The following is a 17,645-nucleotide window of genomic DNA, read 5'->3' as shown; positions in this document are numbered from 1 at the left end:
TTTATTTCTAGTCTAGACTAGAAATAAAAATGAATTTTGGAAAATTGATTTTTGATTTACCTCCAACAGTGAAAAGAAATCACCGAAAGATTGAGAAAATTCGTGTTAGAATTATTAATCTTACTTTTTCGGTCATATTTAATAATATATATATATATATATATATATATATATATATATATATATATATATATATATATATATATATATATATATATATATATATACGCCTTAATCCGCTTGACCATCACGACCGGACATAAGGAAGTGATAGCCGAAGCTATTTGAACCACTTCCCCACCGGCACTCGGATGGTAATCTTGGGCATAGCATTTTATCAAATCACCTCATTCTTTGGGGCACACGTGAGGAACACAAATGCAAACAAGCCTGAATGGTCCACAGGACTATATGCGACTGAAAACTCACACCCCAGAGTTTGCATTTGTGTTCCTCACGTGTGCCCCAAAGAATGAGGTGATTTGATAAAATGCTATGCCCAAGATTACCATCCGAGTGCCGGCGGGGAAGTGGTTCAAATAGCTTCGGCTATCACTTCCTTATGTCCGGTCGTGATGGTCATGCGGATTAAGGCGTCCTGTAGTTACCAGTTGCGTTGCTCCTGGGAGTATGGGTTCGAGTAACTTCTGGGGTGTGAGTTTTCAGTCGCATATAGTCCTGGGGACCTTTCAGGCTTGTTTGCATATATATATATATATATATATATATATATATATATATATATATATATATATATATATGTACATGTATGTATGAGAATGTGTACATGTATATATTACAATAATAATTTTGTAACTAGCGTCAAAAAATTTTTATTTGCTTAGCTAAACGAACCAGAGGGTTCCGTTCCTTAACCGATTATGTGCCTCTGTAATCCTTTACACCACCGCCCATGGGATGGTATGGGGTGCATAATAAAGAAGGAAATTGAATTGCAAGGGTCAAAAGACTTACTGTGTTCTTTTTCAAATATATATTTTTTTAGTTAAATCTTAAACAGGCAAAAATTCTCTAAAATTGTTAGTGTTGACTAAATTTCCTCCATGCAAGTACATTTCTTCTTCATCTCAAGATTATATTGTCTCTCACCTGTAACCTCTTGCCCTTCACCTCCATGTCCCCAGTGTGCAGATTCTTGCTCTCCACTTCCATGTTCCCATTGTGCAGATCCTTGGCCTCCACCTCCATGTTCCCATTGTGCAGATCCTTGCTCTCCTCCTCCATGTTTCAAATGTATAGATTCTCCTCTATGTTCCCAGCGTGCAGATCCTTGTCCTTTACCTCTATTACCTTTTTCACGTATTTTGGAAAACTGTTGAGGTTCTGTCAGAATTAGAAGGAAAAATAAATTATAATTATTGGTGTACAGTAAAATTCTCTCTCTCAGCCCAAGAGAAGCTCATTTCTTTCCTGAGACAGTTTCATAACCAGTGTTTATTTTAATAAATCGCCGCTTTCTCGGTGTAGCCCCGGAGGCTTCCTTAAGCTGTGTTGTTGAGTTAGCTTTCCATTCCTAAATCACATCAGTCATAAGTTCGCCTTCCTGGAGCCAGAGCCAGAACCTGGCTCCTTTAAAGAGACACAGAAAGCAGGGGATTATTACAAGCATCCTCACTGGGAAAGTAACCAGAAAGTAGACGTGACAATCAACAGATCCTCAGTCTATGTTCATTGCATCCAGCGGTCGACCCAAAGACGTATGTTAGGGTAAATTACCCACATATTATATAGTATCTTTAACACAGCACGCAGTAAGAAATTACTGCTGTTCTTGTGTTAATTATATCATAAATTAAACTTAAATAAAAGTTACCCCAAAAAGAGGGCTGAAAAGACAATTTATCTTTACATAATGTAAAACAGCAAATTACACACAGAACTCACAATAACGTGATGCATCAAATGAACAAATCCACAAGGGCCATGACAAGGATTCGAACCTGCGTCCGGGATTTGTTCATTTGATGCATCACGTTATTATGATTTATGTGTGTAATGATGTAAGGGCGAAGAGGGAGAACGGCCTATTGACATAGCTCGAGTGCATGGGGGGAGTTGTGTAAAACCCTGGTTTGTGTCTCAGAGAGGCTGCGGGATCCAGTAAGTTCAGTAGAAATTCCGTTTCAACACTTTTAACCATATCGTAGCTCAGTCGATTAAGGCAGCGTCTGAGGGTGGCTCGTTGGCGGCTGTTGGGTGTAGACGTGTCGTTCGTGGCGCTCGCCAGTTCTACCCTAGTGGCTGTGTGAGGAAGGTGTCTGTGACGGCTGTGGGGGTGTTGTCCCCTGGGTGGGCGTGGTGCGCCTGTTGAGGAGACATGGGGTCTTACCGGCCTCCATTGCAAAGGACCTCGTCGGCTGGTCTGGCTTTTACGGTGCCAGTGGACCACTTGTTGGTTGGTGTTGCCCTGGTGAATATTCTCCATGTGCAGTTGTCGGAATTGGTGGGCGTCCAGCTGCTGAAGGGGAATCGCGCCGTGGTCGTTTCGCCATCAGGCTGCATTTCAGGCGTTTCTGGGGCGGTGTGAGGGGCGTGTTTACCCTCTCCCTGATGCAGCCGGTTCTGTTAAGGTAGTGAACCTCAGCGTCGCCTTGACGTATGTGTTGGTGCGTGGTGCCCCCTTCGAGTTTAACGACGCTCTCCTAACTGCCGTGTTTGGACGGTTTGGTACTGTGCTGAGCATTCGTTAGGACAAGGTACTTGCAAAGCACTGTACTGGGATGCTTGACGGTTCCCGCACCCTGACCATGTCTTTGAAGAGTAGTGTTCCGTCCTCTGTGTCCGTGTTGGGTTACACGCTTCGTTGCTAGTATCATGGGCAACCGCGCACCTGTTACAGGTGTGGTAATGTGGGTCATCTCGCTCCAGCGTGCGACGTGGGAGCAACTGGCAGGGTGCATGTTTTTCGTGAGGAGGACTTTCCACCCCTGTTGACTTCGGACGCTTCTGAGGATGGAGTGGGTGCTGTGCCTGAGGCGCCTGATTGCTTGTCTGCTGCTTTGCCTGTTGAGGCGGTTACTATGCCTTCTACGTCCAGTCTGTTATCTGCTGTGGTCCTGGAGGTAGTTATTGCGCCGGAGTGTAAGACTGTTGGGCCGTCGCCCGCACTGCGTGTGGTGGATATCCCTGTGGATGTCCATGTCCCGCCCCCACCTGTGGATGCGAAACCGGGTCGCGGGTCCTGTTGTTTTGGAGGGGGGGGGGGGGGCTCCGGCAGGAGGAGGTGCCTGCCGTGTCTGTGTGTGTTGGCGACTGTAGTTCTGCTTTTTCCATCACTTTACAGAAGCGTGCGCATCGGTGTTCTGAGGCTGCTTCCCTGGATGATGCAGGCAGTGTGGGTGATGTGGCCTCTGTGGACTCTTCGGACGGTGCGGGTGTGGCCTGTGTGGATGTGACGATGGTGGCTGTGCCTGCGGCGGGGCCTGCTGGGAGTGGTGTGGTGCAGCCTGTCTCGAAGCGTTTGCGGTGGGCTCGGAGTGTGTCTCCCCTTCGTGGTGTGCCTTGGGAGATGGTTGGGGAGTATGGTGATCTGGCGCCCCCGCCGAGGATGATGGTGCTGTGAGGGGCTCCGAAGTTGCTACCTGTGCCCCCCCCCCCCCCCCTCCTGCGTCTCCTGCTGTTGGATCTCCGCAGTGGGGGGTTGTCCCTGATGATCGGGACCTCGTTGTGATGTTGCGGAAAGATGTGCGCCGGGGGGCCCTCGGCTCCTGTGCCCTGTGGTGGGGTCGATGCCGCGACTGCATCCCCTGCTGTTCACCCTCCTTCGTTGCCCCGGTCAGGGGGAAGCCTAGTCCCAGCTGCTGGGGTCGTGCCCTGTGAGGGTCCGGTGTTGGGCCCTTATCGGGATGCCCGGGTGCTTCCGGTCCCGTGGTGCTCGTCCACTGTCTGGGTGTCGCGGGTGAAGGAGTTTGTGTATAGGGTGCCGGATAAGATGCCTCAGCCGAGGCCACTGCCTGGTGGTCGGGTGCCCGATGACACGTGGGTGATTTGGGAGGCGTACTGCTTGCGCTTTCCGATATACAAGTTCCCGGAGAAGTATTAGTTCACGTCTGATCAGCTGCCTCCGTGACTTCGTCGCCCCACCCTACGGTGCGGGGAATCTCCCTCTTACGTCCCCCTCTGGTTTCGTCGCCACTCCTCTCTTAACGACCTGTCACAACTCACACTTTTGACTTGCTTCTCCTCCTTAACGTCAACGCGGCTCCCCACATTTGTCCTGGTGCAGTAATCGGGAGGGTAAACCTTTCATGCAAACTGCACCTATTCTTGAGAAGAAGAAGAGAAGGCAGCGTCTGTGATGCTCCCAGACGCAGGTTCGATTCCTCGTCACAGCTCTTGTGGAGTTGTTCATTAAAACAGCAAATGTTATGCCATATCACCTAAAATTATTTCGCAACAAAATCGGATTACATATTATAACTTTAAAAACTTCGAGTTTTTTCGAGCCAAGGAAAACTTCGAGTATTAGAAAAGGAACCTATAAATTAAATTTATTTTGAGCATTCAAATTAAATAAAAACCCTCCTTTCAAAATAAAAAAATAGAATTTGAAGACGAGCCTTTGTTTGTGTCTCAGAGAGGCTGCAGGATCCGTGTGAAGTCAGTGCAATTCCCGGTTGCAATTCTTTTACCATGTTGTTGTTGTTGTTGAGTTAGGGGCGACAACGATCGTGGGATCGGATGCACCCCGGCGTACCCGTGAAGGGTGAATCGCGAAGCCAGGAAAGGCGAAACGCCAAGCCAAAATGCGAAACGAGTTACGCCAAGCACTAGAAACTACTATGCCACACGGCAAAGAAACGCACAAAGGGAGAGGCAGAAGCACGTAATATAACAGGGCAAACAAACAGCCAGAGGGGCACACAGCAAGTCATAGAGCAAATACACAGAAAATCAGAGCACATACTTGCCCGGGAACCTGGCCCGCAGGAACCGTACATTGAACGCCTCCCAGAACACCCATTGCAAAGGGTCCCGTCCATCCACCGGGGACGCCATAACATCCGGAACCGGGGCAAAAAACATCTGCAAAAAGGGGGACCCAGATGGTAGTACTCAGGAGGCGAGAAGTCGCTACTCGCCCCCACAGGAAGGAAACTTGCCCACCATGAAAGTACTCTGGTCCGACAGACAGCAGTAACTCGGCAATCTCCGAGTACCACAGTAACTCGGCAATCTTCGGGTGCCACAGGGGTACCCGCGGCCCAGAGGGCACACCACCAGACGACAGCAGGGAACCCGGACGGCGCGTATCCTTTCGTAACGTCACCACCAGGCCACGCCCAGCACCAGAGTCCACACCATCCCTGGCAGCGGAAGCCACCACCCCCCTCCGCGGAGAGTCCCCCGGCGGAGAAAGAACCGAAGGCACGTCCGAGATACAGGCACCAGCACCAGCAGGCACATGGACCTCCGCCACCACGAACTGCAGAGACATCGACGTATCCGTATCCACACCGTCAATACCTGAAGACCCACAGTCACTGAAGTCACCAACGTCGGCCCAGGCAGAAGACGAACGCCGGGAACGTTTGGGCACCGGCCGGATATCGTCAGAGCCGGTAAGTGACCCAGAAACACGGGTACCACGAGCCGGATGAACCGACGCCCGACACAGAACGACAGCAGCCTCTACCACACGGGAAACCGGGCCACACACAGCAGGAGGCTCCGCAGCCACCCCAGCACCCAGCACATCCGGGACCCGAGTCACGGACACAGGGCCAGGCGCAGCATCAGAAAACTAGGGAGAAGACAGCGACGTCACACAGGGAGCTCCAGGAAGGCCCACGGGAGCAGCTGGGACAGCGACAGGATCAGGCAGACCAACCGACGGTACCGCAATACCCGGAGGAGGGTCGGCAACAACCGTAGGAACGTCAGGCGTCGCCAGGGGAGCTGCAGCAGCAAACGGGACGCACACCTCCTCATCATCATCACCGGAGACTGCCTCCAGTGGGAGCAGCGGGAAATCCTCTTCTCGGAACAAGTTGACAGGAGCAGCTGGGGCCTCAGAGCACCCGGCAGCCTGATGTCCCAACAAGCCACACCGGAAACAGGTACAAGGCTGCCGGGCATAATACACCCGAACGTGCGAATGTTCGTTCGCCTCCCAGCATACCGCCCCGAGGAGAGCGTGTTCACCCGCACGCTGACAACAGTACCAAACCTCCCGAAGTAACGCCGGAGGAGGTCTTCAGGGAACTCCAGGGGCGCACCATGGACACTGACATAAGTCAGGGCACCACTGCAGTCCAAAATCGCCACAGAGCTGGCATCATCGGGCAACGGCAACGTACGCCCTCCGTACTGACGGAGGAAGTCCCGGTACTCCTCCTCCCTCACGAACTTAATAACAACCCGGTGGGCCGTAACTAGCTCCACACCATAGATAGCTTCCACTGGGATACGAAGCATGTCACACATCACCATCTCGATGGTCGTATAACCAGCCTTACAAGTGAACTCCAGGCCCACGGAGTTCACACGCGTAACAGGAGGAAGATGGCCTCCCATGTCAAAACCGCCACGTCAACGCAGCCAGGCAGGCAACAAAACTGGGAGGGCAGAGACGCCCACACCACCTGGCGACCAAAACGGCAAACAACCCCAACAGCCACGGAGGGTCGGTAAACGTCCTCACTCAACCCGTTCTCGCAAATTTAATAAGTCAATATTGACTTATTAAATATGTGCATAGGTGACATACTTAACATAATAGATACCCTTAAAAAGATTCATAGAAAACACCGACCTTACCTAACCTTGTTAGTATCTTAAGATAAGCATCTTATTGCTTCGTAATTACAATTATTACCTAACCTATAATAGGTATAGGTTAAGTAATAATTATAATTACGAAGCAATAAGATGCTTATCTTAAGATACTAACAAGGTTAGGTAAGGTCGGTGTTTTCTATGAATCTTTTTAAGGGTATCTATTATGTTTAGTATATCACCTATGCACGTAGTTAATAAGTCAATATTGACTTTACGAATTTGCGAGAACGGGTTGCCTCACTCCACGGCTGCTAGCAGTCGACCTTTTAACCATGTCGTGGTCTAGTCGACTAAGGCAGCGTCTGGGATCCTCCCGGGTGTAAGTTCGAACCCTCATCATGGCCCTTGTGGATTTGTTCATTTGATGCATCACGCTACTGTGATTTCTATTTGTAATATTGATATATATTAGAATACTGTGCATATTTAACCATTGGTTAGGTTAGGTTTAGTGTTTAGGTTTTGTTGGAGATTATTTTTTTTGTAGTACGTGGGTGAGCCATTTACAGCGTTGTGGTTCGAACAAAATTCGTCAGTGAAGCAATTGTTCCTGAAGTGTTCGAACGTCAACAGTTGTGAGTCGTGTGTAAATCGTTTTTCATTCATAAGCTTGGCGGGTGCATGGAATCACTTTTGTTTCTTTGTTTGGAGGATGGGCTGTGGCTCTAACAAAAGTCATCAACGAAGTACTGTTCGAGAAGTGTTCGAACGTCATTAGTTGTGAGTCGTGTGTAACGTTGCATTTATTCATAAACAGGGTATGGCGGGAGCATGGAATTACTTTTGGCCTTTGTGTATAAGGACGGGCTGAGACAATAAAGACTGAATTCCTGAAAGCGCATGGTTCCGGAAAATTCCTGCAAGAATTCCTGCATGGTTCCAGAAAATGAAACACCAAAACAGCCAGCAAGCACCACAAAAGTTATATTAAAACAATATGGTTCACTGGGTACAAAACCCCACCAGACACGTCCAGGAGCTCTCGGCTTCAAGGTCGGCAACCGCTCAATCCAGCAGTCCGTCCTCATTAACAAACCAGCCCGTCCTCCAACCAAAGACCCAAAGGTGATTCCATGCACCCACCAAACCCCCTGTTTATAAATTAAAAACAGTTTAGACACGACTATACAACCCGTCCTCGACTCAAGTCCATTACAACCAGCGGTCGACCCCACAGACTCATTCATAAATTTTAACATGCTGTTCATTTAAAACAGGAATTTTCTCAAATATAAATTAATATTATGATATATTAGCATATTGTGCATATATAGGCATAGGTTAGGTGGTTGGGTTCTGTTGACGATTATTTGTATTTGTAGTACGTGGGTGAAGCATTTATAGCGTTGTGGTTCGAACAAAATTCGTCAGTGAAGCATTTGTTCCGGAAGTGTTCGAACGAAATGAGTTGTGAGTCGTGTGTAACAGCCCGTCCTCCAAACAAAGATCCAAAAGTGATTCCATGCACCCGCCAAACCCCCTGTTTATGAATGAAAAGCGGTTTACACACGACTCACAACTGCTGACGTTCGAACATATCCGGAACAAGTGCTTCACTGACGAATTTTGTTCGAATCACAACGCTATAAATGCTTCACCCACGTACTACAAATACAAATAATCGCCAACAGAACCTAAACACCTAACCTAACCTATCCTATGCCTATATATACACAATATGCTAATATACTATAATATTAATTTATACTTGAGACAATTCCCGTTTTGAATGAACAGCACGTTAAAATTTATGAATGCGTCTGTGGGGTTGACCGCTGAATGTAATGGACTTGAGTCGAGGACGGGTTGTGTGTAAACCGTTTTTCATTCATAAACAGGGGGTTTGGCGGGTGCATGGAATCACTTTTGGATCTTTGTTTGGAGGACGGGCTGGACTAGAACTGCAACCCGTCCTCGACTCAAGTCCATTACATCCAGCGGTCGCCCCCACAGACGCATTTATAAATTTTAACTTGCTGTTCATTCAAAACAAGAATTTTCTCAAAAATAAATTAGTATTATAATATATTAGCATATTGTGCATATATAGGCATAGGTTAGGTTAGGTTAGGTGTTTAGGTTCGGTTGGCGATTATTTGCATTTGTAGTACGTGGGTGAAGCATTTATAGCGATGTGGTTCGAACAAAACTCATCAGTGAAGCACTTGTTCCGGAAGTGTTCGAACGAAATCAGTTGTGAGTCGTGTGTAAACCGTTTTTCATTCATAAACAGGGGGTTTGGCGGGTGCATGGAATCACTTTTGGATCTTTGTTTGGAGGACGGGCTGACAACTGATGACGTTCGAACACTTCCAGAACAAGTGCTTCACTTACGAATTTTGTTCGAACCACATCGCTATAAATGCTTCATCCGCGTACTACAAACACAGATTGTTAATTAACAATCTGTTTAGGCCAACAGATCCCAAACACCTAAGATAACTTAACCTATGGCTATATATGCACAGTATGCTAATATATTATAATAATAATTTACATTTGAGAACATTCCCGTTTTGAATTAATAGCATGTACATATTTATCAATGCGTCTGTGGGGGTCTACTGCTGGATGTAATGGACTTGAGTCGAGGACGGGTTGAACAAACAACCTGTCCTCAGACCAAGTCTATTCATTGGCTATTCAGCGGTTGACCCCAAAAACACATCCATAAATTTTAACATGCTGTTCATTCAAAATAGAAATGTTCTCAAATATAAATTGATATTCTTATATTAATTTTGTTCATTGTATTAAGGGACAGGAAGCCAGAGTGTATTCATACATATTGGGCTTATATCGTGTTCCCCCCCCCCCCCCACGTGAATTTACTGTCCCCGCCCAGAATACAACCCCCACAACAAGCTGACTAACTCCTGAGTACCTACTTACGCCCAACTATTTCTATCCTGCACGTGATTCGAATCCGGAATTTTCGACTTCAATATATAATACATATGACATATATTAGCATACTGTGCATATTTAACTATTGGTTAGGGTAGGTTAGGTGTTTAGGTTGTGTTGGCTATTATTTGCATTTACAGTTCGTGGGTTTACACTTGTAGTTCGAAAAAAGTCGTCAGCGAAGCACTTGTTCGAGAAGTGTTCGAACGTCACCAGTTGTGAGTCGTGTTTAACCAGTTTTTCATTCATAAACAGGTGGTTTGGCGGGTGCATGGAATGGACTTTGGCCATTATAAGGATGTGCTGAAACAAAGGACAAAAGTGATTCAATGAACTCGCCAAACCCCCTATTTATGAATGAATATAACTTTACATATGACTCACAACTGATGACGTTCGAACACTTCTCGAACAGTGCTTCGCTGACAAACAAATCCACAAGGGCCGTGACGAGAATTCGAACCTGCGTCCGGGAGCATCCCAGACACTGCCTTAATCGACTGAGCTACGACAGGGTAAAAAGAGTTGAAACCCAAGTTTCGCTGACGACTTTTGTTTGAACCACAACGCTATAAATGTTCAGCCCGTCCTCCAAACAAAGATCCAAAAGTGATTCCATGCAGCCGCCAAACCCCCTGTTTATGAATGAAAAACGGTTTACACACGACTCACAACTGCTGACGTTCGAACATATCCGGAACAAGTGTTTCACTGACGAATTTTGTTCGAATCACAACGCTATAAATGCTTCACCCACGTACTACAAATACAAATAATCGCCAACAGAACCTAAACACCTAACCTAACCTAACCTATGCCTATATATGCACAATATGCTAATATATTATAATGTTAATTTATACTTGAGAAAATTCCCGTTTTGAATGAACAGCATATTAAAATTTATGAATGCGTCTGTGGGGTTGACCGCTGGATGTAATGGACTTGAGTCGAGGACGGGTTGAAATGCTTCACCCCAGCCCATTCTCATAAACAAAGGCTAAAGTCTGTTCCATGCACCCGCCAAACCCCGTTTATCTGTGAAAAACGGCTTACACACGACTTACAACTGATGACATCCAACCAATTCTGAAACAAGTGCATCGCTGACGACTTTTGCTTGAACCACAACACTGTAAATGCTTCACCCGCGTACTACAAATACAAATAACCGCCAACAGAACCTAAACACCTAACCTAAGTTAACCTATGCCTATATATGCACAATATGCTAATATATTATAATATTATTTATATTAAGAAAATTCCTGTTTTGAATGAACCGCATGTTAAAATTTATGAATGCATCTGTGGGGTCGACCGCTGGATGGAATGGACTTGAGTCGAGGACGGGTTGTGTAAATGCTTCATCCACATACTCCTAATACAAATAATCGCCAACAGAACCTAAAAACTTAACCTAACCTAAGCAGTGCCTAAATATACATAATATGTTAATATATAATATTAATTTATATATGAGAAAATTTCTATTTTGAATGAATAGTATGTTAAAATTTATGAATGCGTCTTTATGCCGATCACTGGAGGGAATGAACATATACTGAGGACTGGTTGTAGTCCTGATCTAATGGACCATAAACGGACTTACCTTGTAAGGGGGAAGGAGTCAGGAAACCACAAGGGCTCAGTCATAAAGGGACGTTTCATTACATTCAAAGCTAGATTTCCTTGGCCAGCCCCTCGGTGGCTCCTGAAGCTAGGTAAAAACAGATAAAAATGAATAGATATATCTTACAGATTCGTTACGTTTTGTGATTTCATTATGTATGAGAAAATGGAAACATGGGACTTGCCAGGGAGAGCTGAGGCAGCAGCTATAAAATCGACGATGAGACTTGAGGCCAGAAACCTGCCCTAGGGTAACACTCAAACCCTAATGGGATCTAGAAAATTTATCAGATACTGAGCCGTCAAGACTGTGTTAGATCATCAAGTTCCCCAAGCTCAAAAATCACCTAACGATATATTAGCAAAAGTGGCGGCCAAAGCCGCGATCTTCCGAACAGTGTAACGACACTCTGAGTGACAAGGGACAACCGTGTCTTGCAACAGAGGACGAAGGAAACCACATCGCCAAAAACTGTGCCTACTGAAGCAGAATTTGTGGGCCACACGTAGTGACGAGATGCTGCCTTCGGATACAACAGGTGCTGCAATCTCAGTAGGACAAAGCAATCGTCAATCATTAAGAGACCCCTTAAGATGAAGCCAGCCATCTCATTCTTTGCCAGAAAATAAGGAGACAGCTGCAGACGAAGAAACAACTCACCGGGACCAAAAGAGCAGAAACCTCACCTCCAGAGAAGAGCATGACACTTCCCAACTTCATAACCAGAAGAAACAAACAAAAAACCAAGCCATAAGAAATATAAACCAGACCAAAGGGGCAACTGAGAACCGAGTGAAAGAAAGAAAAAAAGAAATAATAACACTCAATCTAGGGACTAAAATGTCGAGGGGGGAAGAATGAGTCAATTGGAAGTGAAAAGAAATCATAGACACCTTGGAAGACGGTGCAGAGGAAGTATCGATGCCGAACTCTTAGGAGGAGGAGTTGCCATATATGTCTGGAAAAATTCAAAATGTTGTATCAAAGAAGGAATGAAAACTGAGCCACACACAGGAACTATTTGGTTAGAATTAAACTAAAATGCTAAGCATCTAATAATATACGTTATATACAGGCCACCAAACTTAGACAGAATGGAAGCAAAGCATCTATGAGATGAAATATCTAGAGCATCTGGGTCTAACAGTACTTGTTCCATGGGTGACTTTAATTTTAGTGGCGTAAACTTGTTTAACAAAACAGGGAATACTGAAGCAGAAGATTTTGGAGAATTAGTTGACAATTGCTTCCTTAAGCTACACATTAAAGATCCAACACGGGAAAATAATATTTTAGACGGTGTTAACTAACAGGGAGACACAAATTAATGACATCGAAATATGACAGAATACTGTTAAAGTGCCAGATTTCTGAAAAGCTGATTTTAATGGGCTGATAAATTTCTTGGGTGGATTAAACTGGACAGACCTGGGCATGGGGAGGTGGGCTGGTCTTGGAACGAGACTTGAACCTAGTGTTGGGTGACGTAACAAGGGATTGCGATGTGGATTAAAAATATAACTTATTTAAAAAGAGATAAGGAAAGCAAAAAGAAACTATGAAATCGTATAGTAGGGTAAGCAAAGAAGTCATACCAAATGTCACCTTTTCTCAAGATAACCAAGATTACCCATTGGATTTTAAAGAAGCCATAGATAGTATGCCTATGCACTCTGCATCAGGCCTTGATTCCTTGAATTCCATATTCATCAAGAACTGTATAAAACTACTGTCGCTGGCCCTTCACATTCTTTGGAGGCAAAGCCTAGATACTGGCGTTATCTCTGACATACTAAAAAACAGCATAGATAGCACCACATCATAAAAGAGAAAATAATGCAGGAAATTACAGACCGATAGCACTAACATCACACATCATAAAAATCTTTGAGAGAGTGCTAAGAAATAAGATCACAAAATATATGGAATTATAGCATCTCCATAACCCTGGACAACATGGTTTCAGAACAGGGCGCTCTTGCCTATCACAGTTGCTGGACCACTATGACATGGCACTAGATGCCAAGGAAGACAAGCATAACGCTGATGTAATTTACACAGATTTCGCAAAAGCCTTCGCCAAATGTGACCATGGTGTTATGCACACAAAATGCGAGGCAAAAGAAAATACCGGAAAAATAGGCAGATGGATCTACAATTTCCTAACTAACAAAACCAATTGTGTAATAGTCAACAAAATAAAATCAGGACAATCAACCGTGAAGAGCTCAGTTCTCCAGGGTACAGTGCTTGCTCCAGTACGTTTTCTCATCCTCATATCGGACATAAATACGGACACTATATCACTGTATCATCCATTGCAGATGATACAAGGATTTTTAAGAGAGTAGAAAACATAGAAAACACAGCCAACCTCAAATAAAAAATGAAGTGTTCCAATGGGCTGCAGAAAATAATATGGAATTTAATGAAGATAAGTTCTAGCTTTTGTGCTACGGAAAAAAATTAAAATAAAAAACAGAAAGTATGTACAAACTCAGTTAAATCATAACATAGAACGAAAAAGCAATGTAAAAGATTTGGGTGTACTTATGTCGGAAGACCTTACCTTTAAAGAACAAAGTAAAGTAGCCGTCACAACTGCAAGAAAAATGACAGCTTGGATAACAAGAACTTTTCAAGCTAGAGATGCTATACCAATGATGATACTCTTCAAGACGCTAGTGCTCTCTGGAGTGGAATACTGTTGCACAATGACAGCCCCTTTCAAAGCTGGAGAAATTTCTGGCGTGCAGAGATTCTTTACTGCTAAAATCAACTCAGTAAAACATCTAAACTGTTGGGACCAACTAAAGAGCTTAAATCTGTATTCTCTTGAGCGCAAGCGGGAGAGATACATGCAAATTTACACGTGAAAAATAACAGAAGGCCTAGTCCCAAATCTGCATACAGAAATTACACCACATGAGACCAGGAGGCATGGCAGGATGTGCAGAATACCCTCGTTGAAAAGCAGAGGTGCAACAGATAACCCTGAGAGAGAACTCTATCAACATCAGAGGCCCGAGACTGTTCAACACGCTTCCACTACACATAAGGGGCATAACTTGCCAACCCCTCACAGTGTTCAAGAGAGAACTCGATAAACACCTACAGTGGATACCTGATCACCCAGGCTGTGACTCATATCTCAGGTTGCGAGCAGCCACGTCCAACAGCTTTATTGGACGCGGCCTCCTCAATCCAGCATTGAGGAGGCCTGGTCGAGGATCGAGCCGCGGGGACGCTAAGCCCTGAAACCATCAAAAGGTGACCAAGGTTGCTTTGGTCGCTAAAAACAGCTGGAACTAGAACCTACCCTTGCCTTGGTCGCTAAATAATAGTTGGCGTTAGAACCTATTCCTGCCATAGTCGCTAAAACCGGTCCTGGAACCTACCCCTGCCTTGGTCGCTCAAAACTGGTCCTAGAACCTACCCCTGCCTTGGTCGCTAAAACTGGCCCTAGAACCTACCCCTGATTTGGTCGCTAAAACTGGCCCTAGAACCTACCCCTGCCTTGGTAGCTCAAAACTGGCCCAAGAACCTACCCCTGCCTTGGTAGCTCAAAACTGGCCCTAGAACCTACCCCTGCCCTGGTAGCTCAAAATTGGCCCTAGAACCTACCCCTGCCTTGGTCGCTAAAACTGGCCCTAGAACCTACCCCTGCCTTAGTAGCTTAAAACTGTCCCTGGAACCTACCCCCTGCCTTGGTAGCTCAAAACTGTCTCTAGAACCTACCCCCTGCCTTGGTAGCTCAAAACTGTCTCTAGAACCTACCCCCTGCCTTCGTAGCTTAAACCTGGCCCTAGAACCTACCCCCTGCCTTGGTAGCTCAAAACTGTCTCTAGAACCTACCCCCTGCCTTGGTGGCTCAAAACTGGCCCTAGAAGCTACAACTGCCTTGGTCGCTAAAAAGCAGCTGGTGCCATGGTTTGGTTTAGTGAAATGAATCTAAGTCCTGTGTAGTTATAACCTTCAGTGAAGCATGTAAATCCGATGGGGGGGGGGTTAAAATTCACACACACACAGGCGCATGAGCGTGGTGGTGCTATAATCAACAGGCGACATATTAGGTCAAAGGTTTTGAAAGCTAGAAAGGGAGCCATAGATATTATGCTTATATTGCACAAGTAATCTCATTAGTATGATGTAGGTTAACTAGGTTCAAATGTGAAGTATATTTCCTGGCTGGTCAATAATTTGCTTGGTGGCCTAAATAATCCTCCTCCGCAACAGATTGGCAATAAGACTAACACTAAACTATTTATATTTCTGATAAGTATTTAATGAAAGAGCAATAAAGGTATTGCTGCAATACTGACGAGTATGGTTCCTGCTGGTTAAGGCTTCTGCAAGAGAAATTGAAAATCATCCTAGTCCCGTATTTAGTCACTCGCAAATATTCTCAGTACAGTACATAGATAGATTTTCTCTTATGAATAATCATCTAATTAAAATTCTACATATGTTAATGTTAGTTGTAAAATGTTTGTCTTCATTTGTTTGTGTGAACAAGAAAGTTTTCACTTACTGTTAGTTTTATCTCCATTTTTCTTTCTCCGATTCATCTTTTTTCTGTTCTGTTCATGCATTTGTTTATCTCTAGGTGTACCGGTTATATATTTTCTTGCCTTTTTTCTTTCATGATATTCAGTCTTCTCTCCTTTGTGTTCCGTTATTTGCTTCCTTCCCTTGCGATTGTTTATTGTGCCTTTGTGTTGTTTTCTTTTCCAATGTCTTTTACGATTCTTTTTCTTGGTTATGCCTCTGTATTTTTTTTTTCCACTTGAGACTCTGCTAATATCACCCACGCCATATTCTTGTTCCGTTCCCGTCTCATCTTTCTCTCTCTGAGACCTACTTGTGTTCGTAAAATTGTCAAGGGTTCTTTCTTGATCTCTTAGGCGATTGCCTTTCATTATTTCTCTGGATGTTTTCTTATTAATTGTTTTTTCTTGGCGTCTACTATTCTTTATTGTCTTGCTCTTTTCCAAGGCATTCCCTTCATTTCGTTTGGTATTTCGTGTTTTTTGTCCAATTTTCTTGCTGCCTTTGTCGTTACCAAGTTTCTGTTTTTTATTATTTTTTTCAATTTTCCTCTTAAAGTTTTTCGTTTGTTTTTTATTATCTCTGTCAAGTTTCCTCTTAAAAATTTTCTTCTGTTGTTTATTATTTATTGCTTTATCTTTGTTCTTGCTTTTCCTTTTTTGTTGTTTTTTCTTTACCTTCTTTATTTGTTGTTTATTGTCTTCTCGCTTGTGTCCTTCCTTCACATAGTTGGGTGCACGGTGTTTGTTGTCTCTCCGCCCGTGCCCTTTCTTATCGCCCGTATCCTTCTTGACGTTGTCTCTCCGCCCGTGTCCTTCCTTCAGAGCGTTGTCTTGATGTGTGGTGTCTCTATATCTATGTCCGGCCACTACAGTGTTACCAGGAGATTTCTTAGCCCTTTTTCTCCTGCTCGAATATGAGTGTGTAGACTCAACCGCATTCATCTCTGTCGGAACAAAGCAAAATGATATATACATGTACTTCACCCATGCAACGAGTTGTGAATATATTCACTGATAACAATTTTGCTTTAAATACTACCATCTGGGCTGGAGCATGTAAAGCAACGCTTGTGCATGGACTTTGTTTTTGAGTAAATGCACAATTTATGTAACAAAATAATTCGAAGTAAGGAGGGGGCTCGTGAAATTAGAGAGATTATTTTAAGTGGCTTATTTCATAAGGAACAAAGGGTCAGAATAAATGGTTTTATACTCGAATGGAAAACTGTTGCAATTGAAGTATCCGAAAGGTCAGTCTTTGGACTTCTGATGCTTACCACATGGATTGCTTTCCATTGTCGGTTTATCTAGGTTCCAGGATGCAACCCATAATTAGCACCGAACTACCAGGTACCTATTTACTGCTTGGTGAATAGCGACATCACATGTTTGAAAAAAATTCCTCGCCCTGCTTTATAATTGAGCTCTGGTCAGATATCAGTTAAATAACATTAAAATTGCCAAACCTGGAATTAAACCAGATGTAGGAAACATAGTTGAGATCCTTAGCCAAAAAATAGTTGCATAAATGATTTAAAAAAGGCAAACACATGCATCCTCTACCCCGACCTTTCAAACACTATGGCATCGCCGCGATGAGTCCTCCCCTGGACAGGTCCACCTGGGAACGTGTCTTGACGCTTGGGGCTTTGCCCTCTCAGTCATCCACTGACTTCGAGAGAAGATGTACCACTCCTCCCTCCAGCATGTTCTCCTATCTCTACTCTCTTATTTTAATTCACTGCCTCAATAAA

At 44.5% G+C, this 17,645-nt stretch overlaps 1 protein-coding gene across 1 annotated transcript; it reads right to left on the bottom strand.

The window, feature by feature from the left end:
• Positions 1–1,051: 1,051 nt before the first annotated feature.
• On the bottom strand, positions 1,052–16,919 carry LOC138370163 (splicing regulatory glutamine/lysine-rich protein 1-like). The gene is made up of 2 exons (XM_069334156.1): positions 15,873–16,919; positions 1,052–1,344 (listed from the first exon to the last, which is right to left on the bottom strand). The coding sequence occupies exons 1-2, from the start codon at positions 16,864–16,866 to the stop codon at positions 1,052–1,054; spliced, it is 1,287 nt and encodes a 428-aa protein (XP_069190257.1). The 5' UTR covers positions 16,867–16,919.
• Positions 16,920–17,645: the final 726 nt, after the last annotated feature.

This window comes from Procambarus clarkii, chromosome 31 (assembly GCF_040958095.1).
Source record: "Procambarus clarkii isolate CNS0578487 chromosome 31, FALCON_Pclarkii_2.0, whole genome shotgun sequence".
NCBI classification, from domain to species: Eukaryota; Metazoa; Arthropoda; class Malacostraca; order Decapoda; family Cambaridae; genus Procambarus; species Procambarus clarkii.
This window is presented reverse-complemented; position numbering and strand designations above follow the sequence as displayed.

What these genes read in the sequence shown, in the direction of transcription:
- LOC138370163 (XM_069334156.1), bottom strand. Translation starts at nt 16,866, where the DNA reads ATGTATATATCATTTTGCTTTGTTCCGACAGAGATGAATGCGGTTGAG. An exon ending in AAATGGAGATAAAACTAACA is followed by an intron (nt 1,345 to 15,872) that starts GTAAGTGAAAAC and finishes TAATTCTGACAG; the next exon opens with AACCTCAACAGTTTTCCAAA.